Source organism: Diorhabda carinulata, chromosome 4 (genome assembly GCF_026250575.1).
Source record: "Diorhabda carinulata isolate Delta chromosome 4, icDioCari1.1, whole genome shotgun sequence".
NCBI classification, from domain to species: domain Eukaryota; kingdom Metazoa; phylum Arthropoda; class Insecta; order Coleoptera; family Chrysomelidae; genus Diorhabda; species Diorhabda carinulata.
Window position 1 is genome coordinate 9,970,375 of NC_079463.1, and position 22,367 is coordinate 9,992,741.

The 22,367-nt window shown below is 34.6% G+C and overlaps 2 protein-coding genes across 5 annotated transcripts in view; both read right to left on the reverse strand.

Annotated features, from left to right (window-relative positions):
• Positions 1-7,688, reverse strand: part of LOC130892214 (uncharacterized) — a 222,824-nt gene extending 215,136 nt beyond the window's left edge. For all 4 annotated transcript variants that reach the window (XM_057797452.1, XM_057797451.1, XM_057797450.1 and 1 more), the window contains exon 1: positions 7,213-7,688. In XM_057797452.1, coding sequence (XP_057653435.1) covers positions 7,213-7,250 — 38 coding nt within the window. In that variant the 5' untranslated portion in view covers positions 7,251-7,688. The remainder of the gene's footprint in view (positions 1-7,212) is intronic.
• Positions 7,689-11,777: 4,089 nt separating this feature from the next.
• LOC130892505 (apolipoprotein D-like) lies at positions 11,778-19,903 on the reverse strand. The gene is made up of 4 exons (XM_057797950.1): positions 19,684-19,903; positions 18,082-18,212; positions 15,267-15,469; positions 11,778-12,009 (listed from the first exon to the last, which is right to left on the reverse strand). Exons 1-4 carry the CDS (start codon positions 19,807-19,809, stop codon positions 11,846-11,848), a joined length of 624 nt encoding a protein of 207 aa, XP_057653933.1. The 5' UTR covers positions 19,810-19,903; the 3' UTR covers positions 11,778-11,845.
• Between the last annotated feature and the right edge of the window lie 2,464 nt (positions 19,904-22,367).

Genomic DNA, 22,367 nt, shown 5'->3' on the forward strand with positions numbered 1-22,367 from the left:
AACCGTCCTCGATATTGATAATTTTCCAGTCGGGCATGACTTGAATAATTCTCTTTTATGATTTATATCATATGACTTTGTCGCTATCCTCTGAAAATGTCGATAATATCGCCAATAGTTAGTTATACGAGGGCCGTTTTTTTTTCAACCTCCGATAGGCTATGAATAAAAGACAAGTTCATATAAAACAATAATTTTATTACCAAAAGATTAGTACACTTACTTACTTGAGACATTTGTTATATCTGTGGATAAGCTTTTCAATACCCTTTTCAAAAAAAGTTGTCGCCAATGAATTCAAGGAGAGTACAAAACAGACGAATCTGCCGTTTTCTTTAAACATTCTGTCAATTCGTTGAACCAGGTCATCTGAAACGACAAATGTGCATCCTTGGCCTCCTTCATCATGCACATCATCACGGCTATCTTTAAGCTTTCGACACAATCACACACAACACCATCACTCATGAAGTTTTCCCCATACACTCGACTCTTTCTCCGTTGGATTTTTGCAACCTTCTGTCTATAGAAAACGAATCACACTTCGCAATTCGCACTTGGCAGAAGCATCAATAATGGCGGAAATGTTTACGTGGCTGTAGCACAACGCCGACTGATGCTTGATTGCCAACAATAGTGGAGTATGTACTACGAAAGCTTCGCAGCCGCCTACAGCGTATGCCCGCTTTCTTCTGCCCGAGTAGCCCTCATAATAAAGTTATTCAATTGTCTTTACGATAATAATTGTAAAATATATTGGATCAAAAGCGAAAATACACTAGCTTACCTCAATTTGACATAAATAAAAGCTGTATAACAATTAATTCCAAATTGCTTTAGGGAAGGAATCTGCATCAAAATGATATTGAATTTTTTTGCAGTTTTAGGAAATGAAAATCGTATAAAACTTTATATAACACTAAGCATTAATTCAAACTATTTCAAAATGCCTTATTAAACAGCAGACAAAAGCCCACGTTTCTAAGAATTAATTTAAACCAAACCTGTCCCATTCATCTCTACCCTTCGTTACAAATAACATTAAATAGCAATTCAATAAAATATCTAAAACCAAATTAGGTTACCTCTGTTACCTAATAGCTTTATAAATTACCAGACACTCCTTTAACAATAAAATTCCAAATACTACACAACAACTTATTCAAAAAAAAAGTGTTAAAAGACCGACCAGAATAAAAAAACTTCCTGTCAATGACAGGTGGGGCTTGCAACAGGGTGAGATGTGTGAAAGAATTTTTCATTTGATTGATGTTATTATGGGGTTGAAGTATAATAAAATTTAATATACGCCTGTCGTTAATAAAATTGGATTCTCATTTTATACAGAGCTAATGTAATCTGTTATACCTGGCTTTCTAAAAGTTGCCTCAAAATAATTTATAAAACCGTTGCTTCGAAATTATTCATTGCTTCAATGATAATGGGTTGGTTCCATGTTCATATTTACATCTAGACCAATGTCTTACATGTAAGAAGCATCTTCAGACTAAAAGAAAACATCTTGACTTAAAACATCGGCAAATGTACTGGTTCTTAGAACGAAAATTGAAGTTGTGCTGGTTCTTAGAACGAAAATTGAAGTTGAATAATCAAAATAGAATCATTTTATACAATACCATAATACTTCTAGGAGTAGAGACTTCACCAATGGGATGTCTAAATATCATCCAAAGATAACGACCGATGGTAAATGCAGCATGATATATCAGACAAGTAATCAGACACTTAACCATGATTTGATTACTCCTTTCATCAAGAACGACATCACATAATGAATGCATCAATCAACACGAGCCCAATCTAATAGAGGAGCTATCCAACAATGGTTTTGCCACAAGAAGATTTGCTAGAGCCTGGCAGGAAAATATACTTCAAAACTAAGGATTTTTCTATCGATAGTAGGTATACAATTGCGTATCAACAAAGGGTAGCACAGAATTTCTTATTTTTCAATAATGTCCATGCTCGATTTAAAGCTCAGATCTCTTTTTCAATAGACAGATCATCATTCCATTCATTAGAAAGTTGAGTTTCATTATAACCTGTTTAGTATTAAAACGGGTGTTTGGTTCTGTACGTTGACGATCTGTTTCTATGTAGAGTGATTCCCTTCCACTCCTATATTTTGCTTTCGTTTTCCAGTTCTGAATTTCTCTCTCTCCTAGGTCTTCCATCACCTCTGCGTACCATATTTTACTTGGTTTTCCTTTTTTTCTTTTTCATCTGTACTTTTTTGGATCCTATTATTTTATTTAGTTCTGCTTCTCCAAATAGATTCCTTATTTCATTATTTGTTCTACTCAGCTATAAATCTCCCTCTTTTTACCGCCTAGTATCCTTTTCTATCCCATATATCTAATTTCTCTTCCTCTTCTTTGTTAAGGATCCACGTTTCGGCACCGTAGCTCACTGTTGGTCTTATTATTGTTTTATAAAGATGTAGCTTCGCCTTTCTGGAGATTTTTTGGGAACTTTCTATCGCATTCATCGCTCCCAACTGTTTACTTCCCCTCGTCATCCTCGCTTCCAGATTTCCCCCGTCGTCCTTGATAACCAATCCAAGATACACATAACTTTGAACTTGTTCTAAGCTCATTGCCTTTTCCTCTTCTTTCTCTTTTTTGTTGCGGTGTTGTCATTACCATGAACTTCGATTTATCTTTGTTGACTCGTAGATTCGCTGTCTCTGCTATTTCTATGAAGGCTCTGCAGGTTTCCTTAAGCTCATTGTCCGATGTTGAAAGGATTACTACGTCGTCTAGGTTTCCCAGTAGCTGCGTTTATTGTTCATGCTCTGTTCACACCGATTTCACTCGGTATTCATTCTAATACTAGTTTGAATAGCGTAATGGATAAAGGATCTCCTTGTTTCAGTCCTGTGTTGGTCTGGAAACATACTGATATTCTTTGGTTTGTCTTTACCTTCGCCTTTGTTTGTTCGAGTGTCAATTTCGTAAGACATAAGTTTTTTTTTGGAATACCAAGATCGTTCCTAATGTTGTACAAATGGTTTCTGTTCATAGTATCAAAAGCTTTTCTTCTTTGCGTTTACCTGTTTGTGAACATAACCCAATAAAACAATTTGCTATTAAATGGTTCGTGAGTTCCATCAGGTACGATGTTATTATATTTTATAGAAGATCAATTCTAAAGATCGTATTCGACACTAGACTCATAAGCAAAAACTACAAAGACAACTGTGCTTGGAAACCTGTCAATCATAGCTTTTCATCTACTGTCTATATTCTGGTGTCAACCAGATTTTTCAAACTCGCATTTTAGTTCCAAAATTATATTTTGTCGTATAGTCCTTTTGCTAATCGAATTTGATACATTTTCTTTCTCGTAAATGGTGTGCCGTACACGAATTTAGCCTCAACATTCTTTTTGACGTATAATTCTGTAGATGATGGACAATTATATGAATATTTGGCTGTCAAAAAGATTTGTTCGCATAGGATACCGCATAATTTGACAAACGCTCATAAAAAATCTCGTGTCTATTAGTGCAAAGAAAAGACATCTGTAAGATCGTAACAGGCGACGAATCATGGATCCATCCATATGAAGCCGAGCCACATCCAACAAAAGATGATGGCCCACGAAGCACTTCTAAACAAATGGTCGCCAGCTTTTTCCCAACCTTTTTCAGCCACAACCCCTAGAAAATCAAGCACTGTTTTCACGGACCCCCTTAATAAAGTAAACAGCAAAAAAAATTCGGATTAGATATTTATTTTAGTTATTACAGATACAAAATAAGTACTTATAACTGTTTATTATGAAAAATATGAACAAAATTTAATGTGAAGGTTGGTGTTGTTTTTTTTTTCAATTAAATCAGTGATATTCGGGTTGTTATTGCTAATAAGTTATAATCTCAAATCAAATTCTACTTGTAATCTGTTTCTGTATTTGTTTTTTGTATATACAATAGTAGAGAATGCCTTTTCATATAGGTATGTGGTGGAACGGAGAAAGAAGAGCAAAGAAAAACGAAGAGATAGAGGGAGAACTGGGGAAGGAGAATATAGAGAGATGCATAAAAGCACAAAGGCTCAAATGGGCCGGGCATATACTGAGAAGAAAACCAATTGAAATGATCAGAAGAATAACGCAATGTGGCCATTGTGGCCAAGGAGAAGGGGTAGGCCGAGAAAAACTTGGAGAAACGAAATAGAGGAGAGCAAAATACCGGAACCGAAAAGAATGGAAAATAATAACAAAAGCAGCCAAAACAAAAAACCTCAAAAAAAAAGGATTTAAAGCGCCAAAAGCGATAGCCATAATCCACAGGATTGAAAAGATTGATGATGACAATGATGATGTGGTTGAAAAAAGCAGTAAATGTTTCAGTGCTTCGTCCGATATCTTCTCATAATCTGTCTTTTGATTCACCCAATAATGAAGATTGTTTGACATTGCATTTCAATGCTGATTCACAGGTTTTCCTAGGCCGCTGTTCAATTTTGATTTTTGTCGGGTACTAAAAAATAATCCCGAAACAAAAATCTCAAAGCGCGGAGGTGTGTAACCATTTCATCTTGTACTCGTGCCGGCAATATTGCTTCACCAGAGGATTCCAAAAACACTGACAGTGTTGGAAAGTGATTGTAGTTTTTTTAATTTTACGATTTATCAAAAGGTCAAGCTTTTTTAGCATCGTTTCAATTTTATCATCGATTTGGAAGATGTTGTTATCTCTCCCTTGTAGACCCAAGTTCAGCTCGTTAAGGGCACTAAATATATCAGCTAAATATGCTGCAATTGTAAGCTATCCAAAGTCATTGAAATGTTTGTTGACGCCGTGTACAGAATTCTTCAAAAAGAACATTCTGATCTTATCTTTCAGCTCAAAAACACGTGACACAACTTTACCACGAGACAACGAACACACTTTAGCACAACTGCTTCCCTTTTTTTCTCAAATGATATCGAAAATACGGGAATTTAAAGGCCTAGCCACTTGCACTATGATATCTAACACTGTTTTCAATTTTTCTGGCATATTTTTAGCTGCTAATGCCTCCCTATGAATGCAGCAATGGTGCCAGATAATAGCTGGATTCATCTTCTTCACGCCCGCCTGAAGCCCTATTCGGATCCCGGTCATAGCCCGAGCACCGAGCAGTAACTGCCACACATTTGTCCCATGTAATTTTATAGCTGTTCAACACTTCAAATATTACTTCAGAGGTAAACAAAATAAAAAATTCTCACTTATACTGTTGTTGTGTTCGTAACGAACATATGCAAGCAAGTTTGCAACATTGCTAATATGTGTGCTCTCATCTAATTGCAAAGTATAAAATCTGCTCGATTTAACGTTCAAAATCGGCTGCTCTTCAACATTTCCCGACATTTTATCAATTCTCCTCTTCACTGTGTTGTTTGATAACCAGTTCTTTTAGATCTTTATCGCCTAACATAGCAGAAACCATAATTTTAGCGCACGGTAAAATTAATTCTTCAACAATGGTGTGGGGCTTACCACTTTTTGCAACTAGCAAAGATATTTGGTAGGACGCTAATACAGCACTTTCGTTATTGGTCCAGTAGCAGTCTTTATTATTATTTTTTTGCTTTGTTCTAATAGCGAGGCTATAGCTTTGAAAAAGGCTTTTGATTTTTCACGATATTCTTGGTGTTTTATTTCTAAATGACGTCGGAGTTTGACCGGTTTCATCGACTCATTCGTCAAAACTTCGTACCATATGAAGCACTGACGTCTGTCTTTCCGGGTTAAATTGGTACTTATAAAACCGAAAGCTAAGTATTCGTCGCAAAACTTATGAAGTTTAACCTTTGAAGTCGAAGGTTTTTCATTTGCTTATTCCAAAGCGGAGTCATTTGGTTTTAACCAGCGTTTCATTTGTCACAGGTCACAATAACTTCAAACAATCTCGAACGCAACGAAACACAAAACAATTGCACTAATCGCAAGCGCATGCGTAGTTTGCGAGCAGTGCGATGTGGTAGGGGGAAGAGTCGCGGCCCGGCGCCCGCACGCACTTATTTCACTCGCACACATCATTTTCATTCATCCAGTTTTGCATATCGCACGTTCGCCTTGCTAAGTAAGTGTAGGAGATGACACCGCGCACCTCCATGCATATATTCGCGGACCCCCAGAGGTCCGCCGACCACAGGTTGGGAAACACTGCTTTAAATAATAATAAATTTTGTATTCCATGCATTCAAAATGTAAATTAGAAGTGCGAGTAAAATCTGTAGTAGAAATATATTCGAATGATCTACAACTTGAAGCAATTGCTTTCTCTTTTGAACAGTCAAAATATCCAATTGATGGTTTATCCGCCGTACGGTCCTTGTTTGGCACCCAATGATTTCTTTTTATTCCCGCAGATCAACAGTCAAAGTTTTTCTACACAAGTTTTGGAGGTACCTCAATCGGAATGGGAAAAAAGCTTTGAAAATTGGTTTCAACGTACGCAAAAGTGTATTGATCTAAATGGAGAATATCAATTTTATTTAATTATCCCAAAAGTTAAGTAGCAACCCTCGTATCACATTTTGAAATCGAAAAAAAGCCCCCCTCTTCGTTTTATTGCGAGTTTTGTTCTGTCTTTTCTTTTTATAGAAATGTATTTAAGGAAGTCTTTTGTCTTAATATCTTTCATTCTTTTACAAGACAAATTTAGTCAACATTTATGAAAGATAATTATTTGACAATGGTTTAATTGTTTTAAAAATGATAACATAACTTGTTTCAAACAACAAAAACAATTTATTGGTCTGACAGTCGGAAGCAAAAGAATACTGATAACATTGTTTAATATAGATTCATTCTACATTAAAAATAACTTACTTATCACTATATTTCATTTTGTCATTTTTAAAAATCCGGTTATAGATGATAAATGTAAGGTTAGGGACAAAATCGATAACTAGCAACAGTAGAACAGCTGAGCATAGCAGATGGGTTTGCATGACTGACACAGATCAATAAATAGGTACAAATACGTAAATTTTCAACTTGAAATCATGTTCATTGCAGAATTTAGGTCATCCGGATTGAATTACAGTGTGCGAAATTAATCAATATAGGTAAAACTGGTAGGTTTTCTATAGTGCGCCTGCTGCGTTTTATAAATTTGTAAATATACCATTAATTTAGCGGCCGACAAGGTCGCACTATATTTAGATTGATCTAGAATCTTCTTTACCTACCTTTTAGGTTTCCAACGACGTTTAAGAACTCCCAACATTACGTAAAATTGTTATAGAAACACGATACACATTAACCACTCTCCACCGGCTCAAGAGGTCTTCATTTTTCACTTACATACTACACACATCTTACAAAATTCAATTAATCACTACAGTTACATTTTTTTTTGCGAATAAAAATGTCGGAAAACTATTAAATCGTAAATTGTGGATTTTCAAGTGAAACACCCGCGATCCCGATCGGTAAGATAGGTATACGACACTACCTTAGAGAAACAATAACCGGACGCACAGTTCCGAATCAAAGATGCTGATGCTTAAAATAAACAACCCAACTTGACGACTGTGAACTGCTCTAGTAGTCATGTGACCGGCATTCGATTTTCTATTGGCCTCAAACCGCGATGGCATAATGCAATGTGCCGTGCAGCGCGGCATTGTCAGATCGTTCAACTTATCTTTGTAGCTCACTTCAATATCGCACCATCACATCCTTCAGTATGCATAAAATATAAATTCTATTCACAAAACTGGTTGAAATATACGCAGGATATGAAAAAATAATTTTTTGAGATTGAAATTTCACAATGAAAATAATTTAAGTATAGATAATGTAACGAAAGTTATTTTAAATAATTGTTGTAGATGATTTCCAATACAGAAATATTATTTTCTAAATAATTCTCGATATGAATATTGATACACCCTATATGAATGATTTACACCGAAACTAGACTAAAACAAAATTTATCTATGAATGATTAATTAAAATTCAGTTGTCGCTTTTAAATAATACACTGTGATTAATTTCCCAGGATTTTTACGTTAAAGTTTCCGCATCTTGAAAGATAATGTAATTTGAGATAGTATAGAGAGTGTCTCATAAATAATGTCAGTTCCCTTTGTTTATAAAATAATGATAAATAAAGAAAGCCTTAATATTCGAAATATAGCCTATCGTATTCTATGATCTTAACCCAACCTTGTTAAAACCAGTCTTTGAGCTAAGAAGCAAAAAATTGTCGCACTGCATCGGAATTTCGCCATGGATCTGAATAAATAGTAAACCGGCAGAGCAAGGTCCGGACTAAATGCTGGTTGTTCAATGCCACCAAGTTCTTCGATCATATTCCGCGGAAATTTCGCAGTATGTGGTTTAGTTATTTCTTCAATATCATCAGTGTTGTATATTTTCTGAGTTTCAACAGCTAAATGACCGACAACAGGGAATGATACAACCTCAGCTAAGTGAATAAAAAAAATCTATGAAATTCTCCGAAGAACAATTTGTTTATCGAGCCTTTCTTTCTATTTTTTTTTCTCCTTTTTGCTTTTTCCAGTCCATTACGGTTCATATTACTTCTAAATTCACTATAGGAATCTTTCCTATAATAGGGCCAAACATAAGATAACAAAATGACGAAACAAGATTCAAGTAGTGACCAATTGAATCAACTCATTGTTTTCGGCTTTCAGTCTTTATTAGGTATAGGTCGAAAGTCTTAGAAAAAGAAGACGAATATTTCAAGTATCTGTAAACAACTCAAAAAGCACTCGTATAAAAAGACGTTCTAAGCACATTTAGCATTAAAAATGTCCAGAACTTTAAGATGACAATGTCAGATTTGACATATTCACATCAATGTTTCCATATCTCAAAATTTAAGTAGCAAACGCTGAATAATGATAAGTGCTTTGTTTAAAACAAAAAACGTTGCTTATTAACCCTCTATCAATAATTATAATGAAAGCATCTAATTTAATATGTTTTCAATACTATTATAAGTACCTTATTATATAGCCGCGCTGTATATTTTGTGTATTACACGTTCTATAATATAATTATGAATTTCTAAAGTTCTACACGAAATCTAATCCGTATTGAATTAAATTTAATGATCTTATGTAAAGATAAACCTTATAAGCCATATTTTAAAAAATGTCCACTAAAATTAGGAATAATTAATTATGTAACCGCACTGTATATTTTTCTCATTACTAATCTATGTTTCGTAAATATTGATAGTATAACGCCAAAATGAAAAATATTCTTGCAAGATTTTGAAATTATTGCTATAGTTTTCGGCATGCAACTAGGTTTTTTATACTTTGGAATAGTGGCCATCCAAAAATGAGTTTCACTCCAGAATCAGAAGATATACTCCATTAATTCAAAAACAGAGCTTAGGAATTAGGATTAGGAATAATGAAAAAATTTCTCCTCTTAATTGGATATTAGCTCCTACCTGGAATAAAATTTACGACCTTTTAAACTTTTTTTCAGTTGAGGAAAGATGATAGTCGGACCGAGCCAAATCTGGTGAATAAGGAGGGCGTTCTAGTAATTCAAACCCTAAATCAAGAATTTTTTGCATGGCAACATGAGACTTGTGTGTAGGGACGTTGTCCTGCAAAAACAAAACCCCTTTGGATAGCTTTCCGCGTCTTTTCTCTTCAATTTTCTCCCGTAAAGTGTTCAGTAATGTCGAATAGTAATCTCCAGTTATTGTTCTACCCTTATACATAAAATAAATCATGATTACTACATGGCAATCCCAAAAAACTGAGGCAAGAATTTTTCCAGCAGATTTTTCTACACGAAACTTCTTAGGTCTTGGAGCACCAGAGTGTCGCCATTTCATCGATTGTTGCTTCGTTTTTGGATCGTAGAAATGTACCCAAGTCTCATTCATAGTAACAAAAGAGTCTACATCGTTGTCAAATCGAGCACAGGTCGAACGCGATGCTTCTATCCTTGCACGCTTTTGATCAACATTCAAACATTTGGGGATCCATTTTGCAGCAATTTTCTCATGTCCAAATTGACGTGAACTATATGATGAACGCGTTCGTATGAAATATTCAGTGCTGACACTTCTAATAAGCTATTATTATATCAATACATCAATACATACATCCTCGAATGTGATGTAAAATAATAGGTAATGACTTGCTTCCAATTCTTCCTTATTCCACTAGTGAAAAACTAGTTTATAGTCAGCCAACTAGTATTTCCTTCAGAGGTGTCCCAGATTTACATATCACCATAACAGAACTTTTTGGTTTTTATAATGAAGGTCTGTAGAAAGAGAAATTTCATCAAGTAATCATACACAATGGCGATCAAGTTCATTCATTTTATTCACTTGGAGCTTCAATTGTTCCATGATAGTACCATTGATACCAGTTTCGAAAGGTATTCTTGACAACATTCCTTTCAGTGCTAAAACTGAAGGCAACTGAAAATAATTCTATTCTACATAAAAGAGCAAAAGTTTTATCCTTTATTGATTTCCTGTACCTTGTCTACGTATAGTTCCTAGCTTTGAATTAATCATTTCTTAATCATTACATTATTTGAATTTTCTTCTATATATTCAAATGTTCCAAATTCATACATCTTCAGCAATGCCTTCAACTTCTCTTCCTTATTCGTTAGACTTTTTCACAATTTTGATATTTCTATTGTATTCCAATGAACTTGATACATAACCATTTGCCTAGGTGTTGAATTATTCTTGATGATTCCAGCTACAGTAAAAAAACTCGATTTTTCTTTGTCAAAACTACATTTCCTAACAATGGAATCTGAATATTCACTTGAAAAATCTATCACCAGTGGAGAATAGATGGGATAGCTTCATACTTCAAATGTTTTCTATTGAAATTTGTAAAATTACTTTCCAGAAAATGATTTCCACACAAGCGATAATTTGGTGTTGAACTTCATTTTTTTTTCAAAATTTTGTTCATTTAGAACAACATCAGGAAAGCATTTAGCAAATCGAAAAAAATGTTTATCTTTCCTTTCATATACGAGGTCTGGCTATTAAATAACGAGATTGGTTACGAATAAGGGTTTTATAATAAAAATTATTCTATATTCGAAGGCTCCCCTTCAATATACACCCCTCCTCTCGCCACACACCTTTTCATACGTTTTTTCCATTGATCGAAGCAGTGCTGGAAGTCTTCTTTGGTGAGGGCCTTCAGAAGCTCTGCCGTTTTTTGCTTTACCGCTTTCATCGACTCAAGTCGGGTCCCTTCCAAAGCAGATCTATTTCTAGCCTTTCAAGGAAATCTGAGGAGACCCGTTGACGCAAGAGCTTTTGTTTACAGCCTCAGCAATCATCCGGAAGATCATTCGATGATCTGCATGCACAATTTGGTTGATTTTGGTAACTGTTTCCGGAGGTGAAACTGTCACGGGGCGACCTGGGAGCTGGTCATCTTCAGTGCTCTCTCGGCTCTTACTAAATTACATTTCTGATAATATCACCTACCTGTGAACCGAAATCTGAAGGAAATGAGGCTGGAATTCAGAAATTGATGACTTATTGGCAATGACGGTAATGACATATTTTTATTACACTAGCGTCACAATTGGCAGGTGTCTAAACTAAATTTGTGTTGCCGAGATTTATATTATATATATGACCTTCTTTTTGGTATGTTTATGCTGTCCCCGCTCCTTCGCCATATTTTTAACAATGTGAATCCACCAAAAATTTAATTATATTAAATCGAAATAATTTTATTAAAGCTTCAATTTTGGGTATAACAAATTATTAATAAGAACATTAACGTTTATTAAAAGTATTATTTCACATTAAAATTGATATGAATAATTAAATTAATAGTAATAATCCAGATCGTCGTAATATTCATCAGTGCAATTGTTACTTTTCGAAAGTATGAGTCTTTCAGTATCAATATCATATTTATTCAATAGAGCGTATAGATCTGATCTCAGTTCTGCATCTATTTCATTTTTTCTGCCCCATATCCATATCATATCTGGAATAGAAATAGCATAGAAATATACAGGCTGTTCCGCGTAAAAATGATGCTGTGAAAATTCTCATGCGATCCCTCATTTCTGTGTTATAGGCCTAGAGAATTGCGAAATCAGAACTTATTTTTTTGAGTATATTTTCCAAATTATACATTCGAGCATTATGAATTTCTAATGAATAATTACGTATATCGATGTAGTGTGGTTGATTTTTTCAGGGACAACTTGTATAATCTAAGATAGCAAAAATGAAATTTTCTTTTTCATTTAAGAAGTTGGGAGGAGCTTCATCGTGAATGTCTCCGCGAATATTTAGATAAATATCACATAACATGGGTTAAAAATCACGAGAAATCCTAAGTTTTGTTGAACATTCAGGCTCGTTGTTTATCTATAAACCAAGGAGCGTGGAACACTCTTCCTTGATAATCCTCTACTTGACATGCACTCTCTGGAAGTGGTAAAGAAGTTGCTCCTGAAGATTCCTATGAGTAGTAGTCATTGATGCATTAAATTGTAGTAGCATTTTGCGTACGCTAGCTGTGGGATCAGCGTCAACTGCTTCTTATACATTTTTCTCTGAAACTAGTGTTCGTTGTTGTCCTTCACCTTTTTTGGTAGAGCGTTCCCTGAAATATCATTATGTTCGACAGTGTTACAGTTTAATTAGAAATGTTTGATTGTGTTTCAATACCTCCTGTAAGTATTTTTAAAAAATAATTACAATTTGTTATAATTTTTTTCAGAATGTTTCTTTTTGGCGAACGGTTGCCTTGGCATGTACAACGATCTAAAAATCTAAATATCTCCCAAACCATAAATTTTATCGAGTTAAACAAAGAGTACATTTTTGTTAGAAAATCGATTGAACAACTTATTTTTGCTATCTTTAGATAAAAGTTACGGATTTTCTACCATTGAACATGAGCCGGCCCTGGCCTTCTGATTCCGCAGCTTCAAAGGCTATAACTCAGAAACGAGAGGTCGTATGAGAATGTTTTTATATCACAGGATATTTCTAACATCATCGACTCCCGAATTTTTTGCAACAAGTCCCGGAGCACCCTGTACACTACAAAAATTGATTTATGGTGAGAATGAAAATGAGTTTAATGTGAAGTTTATCCCCAATTCCACAGTTTTATACCATTTCTTCATTATATACGAATAGCTACATAACCTAAACCCTCTGCAAGAAGGCTTTTATTGAAATTTTAGATCAATTAGATTAGATCATTTCCTACAAGCTGACTGTCATACGATGAACTGTCCTTAAGGTGTATGTCTCCGAAATTATTTCCCAGTATCTATTTATACAATATACAGGGATGTCTAAGGAGTGCGAAATATATGAAATTTCTGTATTGTTAAGACATAATTGGAAACAAAAGTTTAGAGCATCAGTGGCAGCAAGGAAGACGCAATTAATGAGGGTACGGTAGTGAGGATTTGACTCTTGGAGATCGTTCGTGGGATATTGAGGTTGCAAGAAAGCAGTAGAAACCCAGAGCTGGCCATTTAAAATCATTGGAAAGTACAGAAATAAATTTTGAGATCACTGAATAAACAATTAAAATCACTTTCAAAGAAAATGTCGTAGAAAAATCAAACCTCATGTCACCACTCATTCAGAAATGACGTTATAAATGAAATGTGAATTAGAACATTTTATTATACGAGGGTGGTTCATAGAAAATGGTGTAGATGACTCTAGGAACGCTGTTTGGTGGCATTTGGCGAGACTGGCATGTAACCAGGTACACCTCCTCTCAGATCCCACGTCGGCGAGCTGTCTGCAATGCTCATTCTTGTCTTAGGAGCCGTAAAAGATGGCGCTTCCATTTGATTCTCACGCCAGATGCGAATTATGCCCTGTAATTCATTTTTTCTGTGCAAAAAAAGTTCATCCGGAGGATATTAATTTCTTATAATTGGAGTTGTAAGGGAAAAAGTATTTTAGTGCAGAGAATTCAAAGACGGACGAGTAAACATCCAACCTTTTGGCCGGCAATCGTTTTCAAGCGAAGTGATTGCGAAACTGGACCAAGCAATACTGAAAGATCGAAGGGTGAAGGTTAGGGATCACGGCGAGATGATCCCTGATGTCAGTAAGTCCTGCATTCACAACATTTTTAGAGATCATCTCCAGTTATCTTCCTGGTGCGTCTCAGGAAAAAAAAGATGGTACAACGCATACAAAAACGCATTGATCTAAATGGAGAAATGACAAAAAATGAAGGGAAGTCTAAGTTTTCCGAAACATGTATTATTCAACGCCAATAAACGTTCTGGACGAAATAATTGCGAAGATGGAAGAAGCAATGCTGAAAGATCGAAGGATGAAGGTTAGGGATCTCGGCGAGATGATCCCTGACATCAGTAAGTCCTGCGTTCACAACATTTTCAGAGAACGCTTTTCAGTTTTCCAACCATGTATTAATCAATGCCAATAAACATGTTTCTCATTGTATAACAGATTTAGGTATTTTTCAATTTCTGTGAAGGTAAACATTCTCCTACCAAATTTAATCGTCCACTGAGTAGTTGTATTTAGAAACGTTCAAGTTGAATAGGGATTTTCTTCATAACTTTGTTCTCAAAAAAACTTACAGAAACAACTTTCGAACTAAATAAAATTATAAATTTTTATATGTTATATGTTATACATGATATTTAGAATGAAATTGCACCAAATGACTCAATAAGTCATGATTATTGTTATTTTTATAGAGTTAATAATAAAATTATGCCGCCAATAAATTGCCGACAGACAGAGAGGACATTTCCAATTCGTTTCGAGTTCCACTAAATGATATAAATTATTTGATACGATCGTGACTGATATTTGAATTCCGTACATGAAGAATCTTAATGAAAGCAAAAAAATTAAGATGATTGAGGAAAATATATTCCTGGAAACTAAGGGAGCTTGTTTATCAACTAATTTAATGACACCAAATGGTGAAGATTATTCTATAATAATTTATATGAGATTTTTTGTATCAATATGAAACAAATATTTTTAAAAAGTATTTCAATTAAATATTCGAGATATCTCCAATGTTCAAAATTGGTATTTGGTATATTCTGTATAAAGTTCAAATTTTTAGTTTTCTATAATGATGTCTGCTATGATTCTTTTTAGTTTTATTTGTGATGCTTATTGGCCATTGAATAAAACAGGAAATGATTTTCAAATAATACAATATTGTCGCATGAACTTATTTTCCGCGGTAGAAATAATGAAAATATAAGTTACCTAAATGAATAATTTGATAATTGGTACAAGAATAAACAACCAGATAATTGTTGTAATCAGTTTTTAGTACTTTATAGAAACCTGTTCCTGGTAGATATCTATTAATCAGTCTTGGTAATCTGCTGTTTACTTTATACAAGTACAACGAGGGATCTACTTTCGTAGGAATGGCGATTCCTTCGCTAATAGAAAAAATACCAGTCCTGAAAATAAAGAAAGCAATAAAATTAACGTCCAAATTGATTTTTTTTGCGTTATACATCACCCTGTATAACTATAATGTGAAAATGATGCTGTGACATAAAAAAATTTTCTCATGTATCATTGTTTCTGAGATATAGGCATTTAAAGTTGCGAAATCATAAATAAATTTATGTCACAGCATCATTTTCACGTCATTTACACACTTCCGAATATTTTGCATCAATATATAATTCGCCAAAAAAGTATCCCATCACCCATAAAAACAGCAATATATGAATCTAACGAGTGCATGAATTGTTGGAATAATTACACTAGAAAACACTCAAAGATACTCGAACCAAATCTGTTGAGCATTTTATTGGTAACGCCTCAAAAGCACCTTTGGAAGTTAGTGGTCTGCTGAATCGTGTAAAATGTCACGCAAATGCGTTAATTCTTCTGACTTATTTTGATATATTTACGGTGAATATATACTTATAAGCCAAAAAAGCTGCACTATACCTTTAATTAAGAAGTGCTATCGTGCATATTTCAACCTGGATATTCGCAACCAAGATAAATATAGGGTGCCAGACGACATCTGCTGTATCTAATATCACAGAAATTTAACCGGTTGGTTTAAGGGACAATGCCTTTTAGTTTACCAGTGACATGGCGTGAATCTACCAATTACATATTACTGTTATTTTTGTTTCCAAGAAAATCGGAGCATGCGATAAAATACGCGGAGGTGTCTTCTGTAACAAAATTAATCCCTCATTTGGAGGAAGTGCATGTGCCTTCTTTAGTTTATGGAGTTGAAGAATTTGATTAATCAATTGGAGCCTAAAGATCTCACAAGAGATTTAGATTTGCCCAAAGAAAAAACTGAAATGTTAAATTCAAGATTTAAAAGGAGTTAAAATTAACGTGTTGTGTTGATTTATTTTCTAGGGAAAAAGAAAGATTTAGTGTACTGTAATGACATTGAGAGCTTGATGATAAAACTGAGTTAGTAGGTAAGAGAAATTGAGACTTTTTATTGATTCCTCAAAGTCCAGTCTAAAGGCTGTATTGCTCCAACGTCCAATACTACCTTTAGCTTATGGAGCTCATTTGAAAGGAACAATATAAAACTAGATAGATAGAATACAGCGGACTGCAATAGTTAATTTGTGCAGATTTGAAAATTTTCGACTTTAGGACTTCGCTTTTTATGCGAGTGAAGCAGCCGAGAGAGAAATGAACATTGCTTGAAAACATGAAGGCTACTCAGAACTGTTTACGTTCCTGGACAAAAAAATATGAAGAAGAAACTTTCAGTTAACCTCGAAAAGATAGTATTATCATCTTTGCACATAAAATTAAAAGCCATAGACAAGGATGAAACTGGTTACAAATTTTCTTCTTCTTCTTGTTCTTCTTATTTTAAGACTATGTCTTGTGTTTTCAAAGAGGCAGCCTAAGTTGTGACTCCGAGGACCAGCTCTCATACCAGCGCTTTGGTGGTCTTCCAGGCGGTCTACTTGTATTGGGCCTCTCTTCGTTTGTAATCTTCGCTAATCGATCATCGTCCATTCTATTGACATGATCTCTCCATGCTCTTCTTCTAGTTCTGGCCCATCTCACTATATCCGGAACGTCACACATTCTTCTAATTTCATTGCTCCTTATTCTGCCAGTATGGCCGTTGGGCGGATTGAGTAGCTCAGCGACCATGCTGCCGGTCCCAAGTCCGGATAAAAGAGGAGGGTTGTGAGGCAAGGCTAGCTACCTACCTCATGTAAAACAGCCATGTGCTCAGAGAAAGAAGAACGTAGCCTCGGATAGGACTGATAAAACTTATTATGACCCGGCAAAGTTAAGGAAAAAACGATTTTGGAAGCGACAACAATTGCGAATAACCACCTGGAATGTTACATCAAATTTTCAAAGCAACAATTTCTTTCTTTAAGTAACGCTAAAATGAAGAAAGATGCATTTGTTGAACCCGATGTCTAAAAATTGATTAAAGATCCGACTTCCATTGCCACCTTAAATGAAAGAGAAAGAAAAGGCTTGGATGACGTTGGTCAAAGTTACTGAAAACTTTTTGGGTAACTCCTGGGGATGTAGTATGTCCTTGAACACATCCAACCTAAATATGGGCGGTTTAAGTGGTGAGCACGGAGACCGCTTTCATCAAGATGTCAAATGTGCTCCAGGTAGTTGCCGAAAAAGACATATAACGACAAAAAAGCTTCTACAAGAGTTACCTGAAGCTCGAAATTTAAGAATAACTTCACATATCGTGAGAAATGTTTTTAGAAATGTTAAAATTAGAATCAAAGTTGACACTACTCTTCAGCTGACCAGGGACCACCAACTAGGTTAAAATTAGCAATAAAACATGCTCGAATGTACAAGAATGGAGTAATATACTTTTCACGAGTCCGGATTTTGATTATGTAACTGCTTATAGAAGACATTCAATAAATTTTAGAGGAGGATCTATCATCTTTAAACGCTCACTCAGTATTGATAATTTTAGATAGAAGATCATAGATTCGTTACAGAGATTTCAGATCCACATCATGTTGTTAATTATACCTAAAGACTTTGTGTTAATGTGAATAAATTTCATGATACTTACCAGGCACTTCTGGTATTAACACTAACATCGAAACGACCTCTTGCGTTTTCGTTTAAGTCCAAAGTGACGCAAGTGCTAATTAATTCCATTAAATAAAAAGATCTCTCGATTTCAAACCAGTGACCGGTCAACTGAAATCCAATATTTATGTTCGTTTCATAAATTGCGGATAAATATTATCGTATTTAGCTATTTTACTTAATGGATCTCATATCATAATGAATATTGAAGACAATTTTTTGATGTCCCAGCACATTTCCATCAAATTGGATACGAAAAGATATTTTTTAAATAAAAGATCACCGGAAGATTTGAGAAAACACTTTAACTACTTTTTTATTATGGCCTGGTTCTCATCGAGCTACTATTTTGAGATAATAATTTAATTTTTTAAACAATTATTAGCGTGAGTTGTTTTTGCTATTATTATTCCAAACTTTCAGTTTAAATACGTATGAATTGTATTATACTACAAAAGGAAATAACTAATTTACATTCAATGGTAATGGTAATCAACACATAAAACGCCAATAAATGATTGAATCTAAAAACTGTGTCAAAATAATAAGTTAGTACTTATTTAGTAATTAATAAACATTCTAGCTCTTCAATATTAAAAATTTGTGCCTAGTACGATTTAACGTTTCCCCTACAACCTAAAAGCATCGACATAGTACCAACGAAGAAATTTAACCATTCAACTAACACCAAGACGTTGAAAATTGTTCGACCTTGAACTGACGCAGCGGTATTGCCCTCAAAATGCCATTAAATTGTATACGGATGACTCCGAAATAGCAAACAGAACTGGAACCACTCTAAAAGTATTGGCAACACATAATCATTTTTCAAGTAGTCCAGTTCAATCTCAAACAAGAGATCATCATTCTCTCCGATAGCAGTCATTAGAATCATAAGCTTCAATGTCATAAAATTCAAACTGGTTTGGGAATGCCAGGGCAAGTAAAACCAGCTAGGCAGGAAGAATAAAATATCCGGGATACACTAGAGTTGAGGCAAAAGTGACTCGCTAAGGATTAAAGACAGAAAAACTCTTCATAGAATCTAATCCCTTTTGTAGTATCATTTGAAGACCAATAAAGAAATCATTGGAGAAGGAAGTGAAAAGAGGTAAAAGATAATCTACTGGAATTAAGATAAATACTACTGGGAAGCTGTAACCAGAGATCTGCTGAATGTATTAAAAAAGAAGGTTTGGATACAATAGATTCCTTGGCGCACAGGACGAAAACGAAGATATCTGGTAGCTACAACCGATCCACATTCTGAACTTTCAAAGATGAGTGAGATTATAAATCAGCTCTAAATATTTAGTATCCCTAGTATCCCAACAAGAAAATGGAAGACATAGATCCTTTGAGTCGCGATATATATGGTACCCTAATATATAAAAAATAGTTTATGTGATTAGCAATGAAATAATTTTATACTTAATGTATTTGCTATAATAAAAGTTCTATCATGAGTATTCGAATCCAATAGTATGCGATTTTCATTTAGTTTCAACCTTTTAACTGATGAAAAGTGATATATTATGAAAAGTGAAGGCATTCTAGTTTTAAAAAATTGATTACTTCTTACTTTTGTTGTATTAATAGTCCTAGTGTTTTCAATTTGGGGGCAAGGGCCCAGTCCAAACCCCGTTGTCCATTTCAATTGAGAAAAACAAAACACTACAACAATTGTACTGTGTAGCTTCACCAACATTTTACAATTGATATCGAAGAGGTCAATTTATTCACTTTTGATAATTTATTATTCATTGTATGCATCGACATTTCAATTTAACATTCGATACTGTGTAAATAAATTTTTGTATTTATTTCGAATGATACTTCTAGATCTAGACTACGAGGGCTGCCTTTTAATAGGTGGCGTTTAAATAAAGCAAATTTGTGCAAAAATGGTAAATCATCCGTGAAGACCTAGTGTGCGTTCACATTGGCGACGCTCAAGCGGTGAGCGTCGAGCGATGCCGCGATGCCAGCGGTGTTAAAAAGTATTTCTGGCTATAGACTTTAAATGAATGTGTTCACATTGTAAAAAACCACTGGTTAACGTCACGCAATGCAACGCATCGCGCCGCTCGAGCTTCGATCTTGTTCGTTTTTTTGAGCGGCATCGCCTTCGTAGTGCGTTCACGTTTATATTTTTATTCAGTATGCAGTCGAAGTGCGACCAATCTATACGTTCCAGCTTTAATAAAATTACGTCGCAAAATGAGATTTTTGATCGTGAGTTAGGTTAGGTTATGATGCAGTTTACGAAAGACGTTTTAGCTCCAAGTATTATGCAGGGACATTTGGGTAACTCAGCGCTAGCAACTAAAAGCAGCGATACAGAAACTGATAGTGATGTTACTCTTACATTACCAGTTTCACCTGCGGATTCTTCTGCAACTTTTCAAAATACGAAACCTACATGATCTATTGACACTCCGATAAACCCGCGTAAAAAGAAAAGAGAACAAACTGAATTTGAAACATACTTAGAAATTGAAAAAGAAAAATTGGAACTGTTAAAGAATGATCAACATAAAAATGAGACGATTTAATGAATAATCCGGATTATCACTTTCTGGTGAGCTTATTACCTTATTTTTCGGAATTTGATTCCTTGAAAAAGCTTCAAGTGAGGGCACGTCTTCAAAATGTTATGATAGATGCTCTCCAAACAAAAAAAAACAGAGAAATTTTGGTTCTCAACAAAACCAGCAAGGGTATTCAGTGTCTCCACGATATGCTTTAGGAACAAATTCTCAACAAATTCTTCAGGAATTGTGGATTGCAAAACATCCATAAACATACAAATAAAAATGCATAACTCTTACCTTAGGGTGAAATGCAGCCTTTCTGGTGGAGAAATAGGCTTTTTAAAATTAATTGTTTTTTTTTTGAAGTCGATGCTTGATATTTCCCAGAATGTAATCAAACGTTTCCACTGACATTCTTAAAAATTGAAAAATCTTATTGGATCACTGCGAAGTTCATGATAAAGGTGATAGAATTCGCCATAATCAAGTCTATTTCTATTAAGTTCATGAACGCCTTGTATTTTTTTGCTTTTATTTAAAATTAGCCTTCGCAGTCGTGTACTTTCTATAAGTAATAATCGTTTGGACACCAAATTCATTACGTCCTTTTGGATCGAAAGCTAGAAAATAACTAAAACGACACTTAACCAATTTGAACAGGGCAAAATCGGCATCGCTCGACGCTCACCAGCGTCGTCAATGTGAACGATAGATAGAGGCGACTCATACTAGACTCATAGATTCCTCATACTAGTTCCCATGAATATTAGCATCAAGTAGCTGTTGTTGAAGACCATATTTTTACGATATAAGTTCCAGAATTGGTTTAAGCGGATGCGATTAAGTGTAGGCAGCATTCAAACATTTTAAAATCAATTGTATCACAAAAAATATTTTGTAGAAATATATTTTCGTGGTATATTTTAAGGTTAGAATCAACCCTAGTGAAATATAATACTAAGGAAACCTACTATAATTAAATATAGAAATTCTCTTCCTGTTTGATTCTAGTTCGATATTCTACCGGAAATCAAGGATTCATTTAATAAACATTTTCCCTGGTATAGTATCACTTCCGCTTCGTTCCGATTTTGTTAACCAATTCTTCATTATGCGTGATCTGTCTTCAGTTTCTCTCTCTTCGCAACGCCGAGCTGCCGCAGTTACTTTTAAAAAGTAACGGTATAACTTGTTTATTATTAATTATTTCAAGCAGAATTTAATATAGTTTCTCACTTTTTATACAGGCAATATGATGATAAAAAACCTGCTCAATTGAGAAGATGTTGTATTGTTAAATGTATAGTTTAATAGTCCTATTCAACGTTTAGTGTACCAATGTGAACAAAGTTCGAAAAACAACCACCACATAGACTTTAGAGGAAAGGAGGAAATCCATTTAAATAGACTAAGAACTGATCCAAAGTAAAGTGTATTAATTTCATTTGGAAAAACTTTTGGTAGACATTAATGAAGACGAGGCTTTGCCGGACATTAAATGAGACAAATTGTTGAGAGATTTAGAACTCTTTTGTGAAAAGAATCATAGAAAATATGCTTTCATGGACGAATATGACATTTTTTGTTGGAGGAAGCAATATATAACGTTGCGAATGCTCGTCAGACACATATAAAATGTTTGTTCACTGGATCTAAGATCATCATTGATATTGGATGAGATCGAACGAGAAAATGCTGTTGATTTTTTCATAAAATTTGTCACCGATGAATT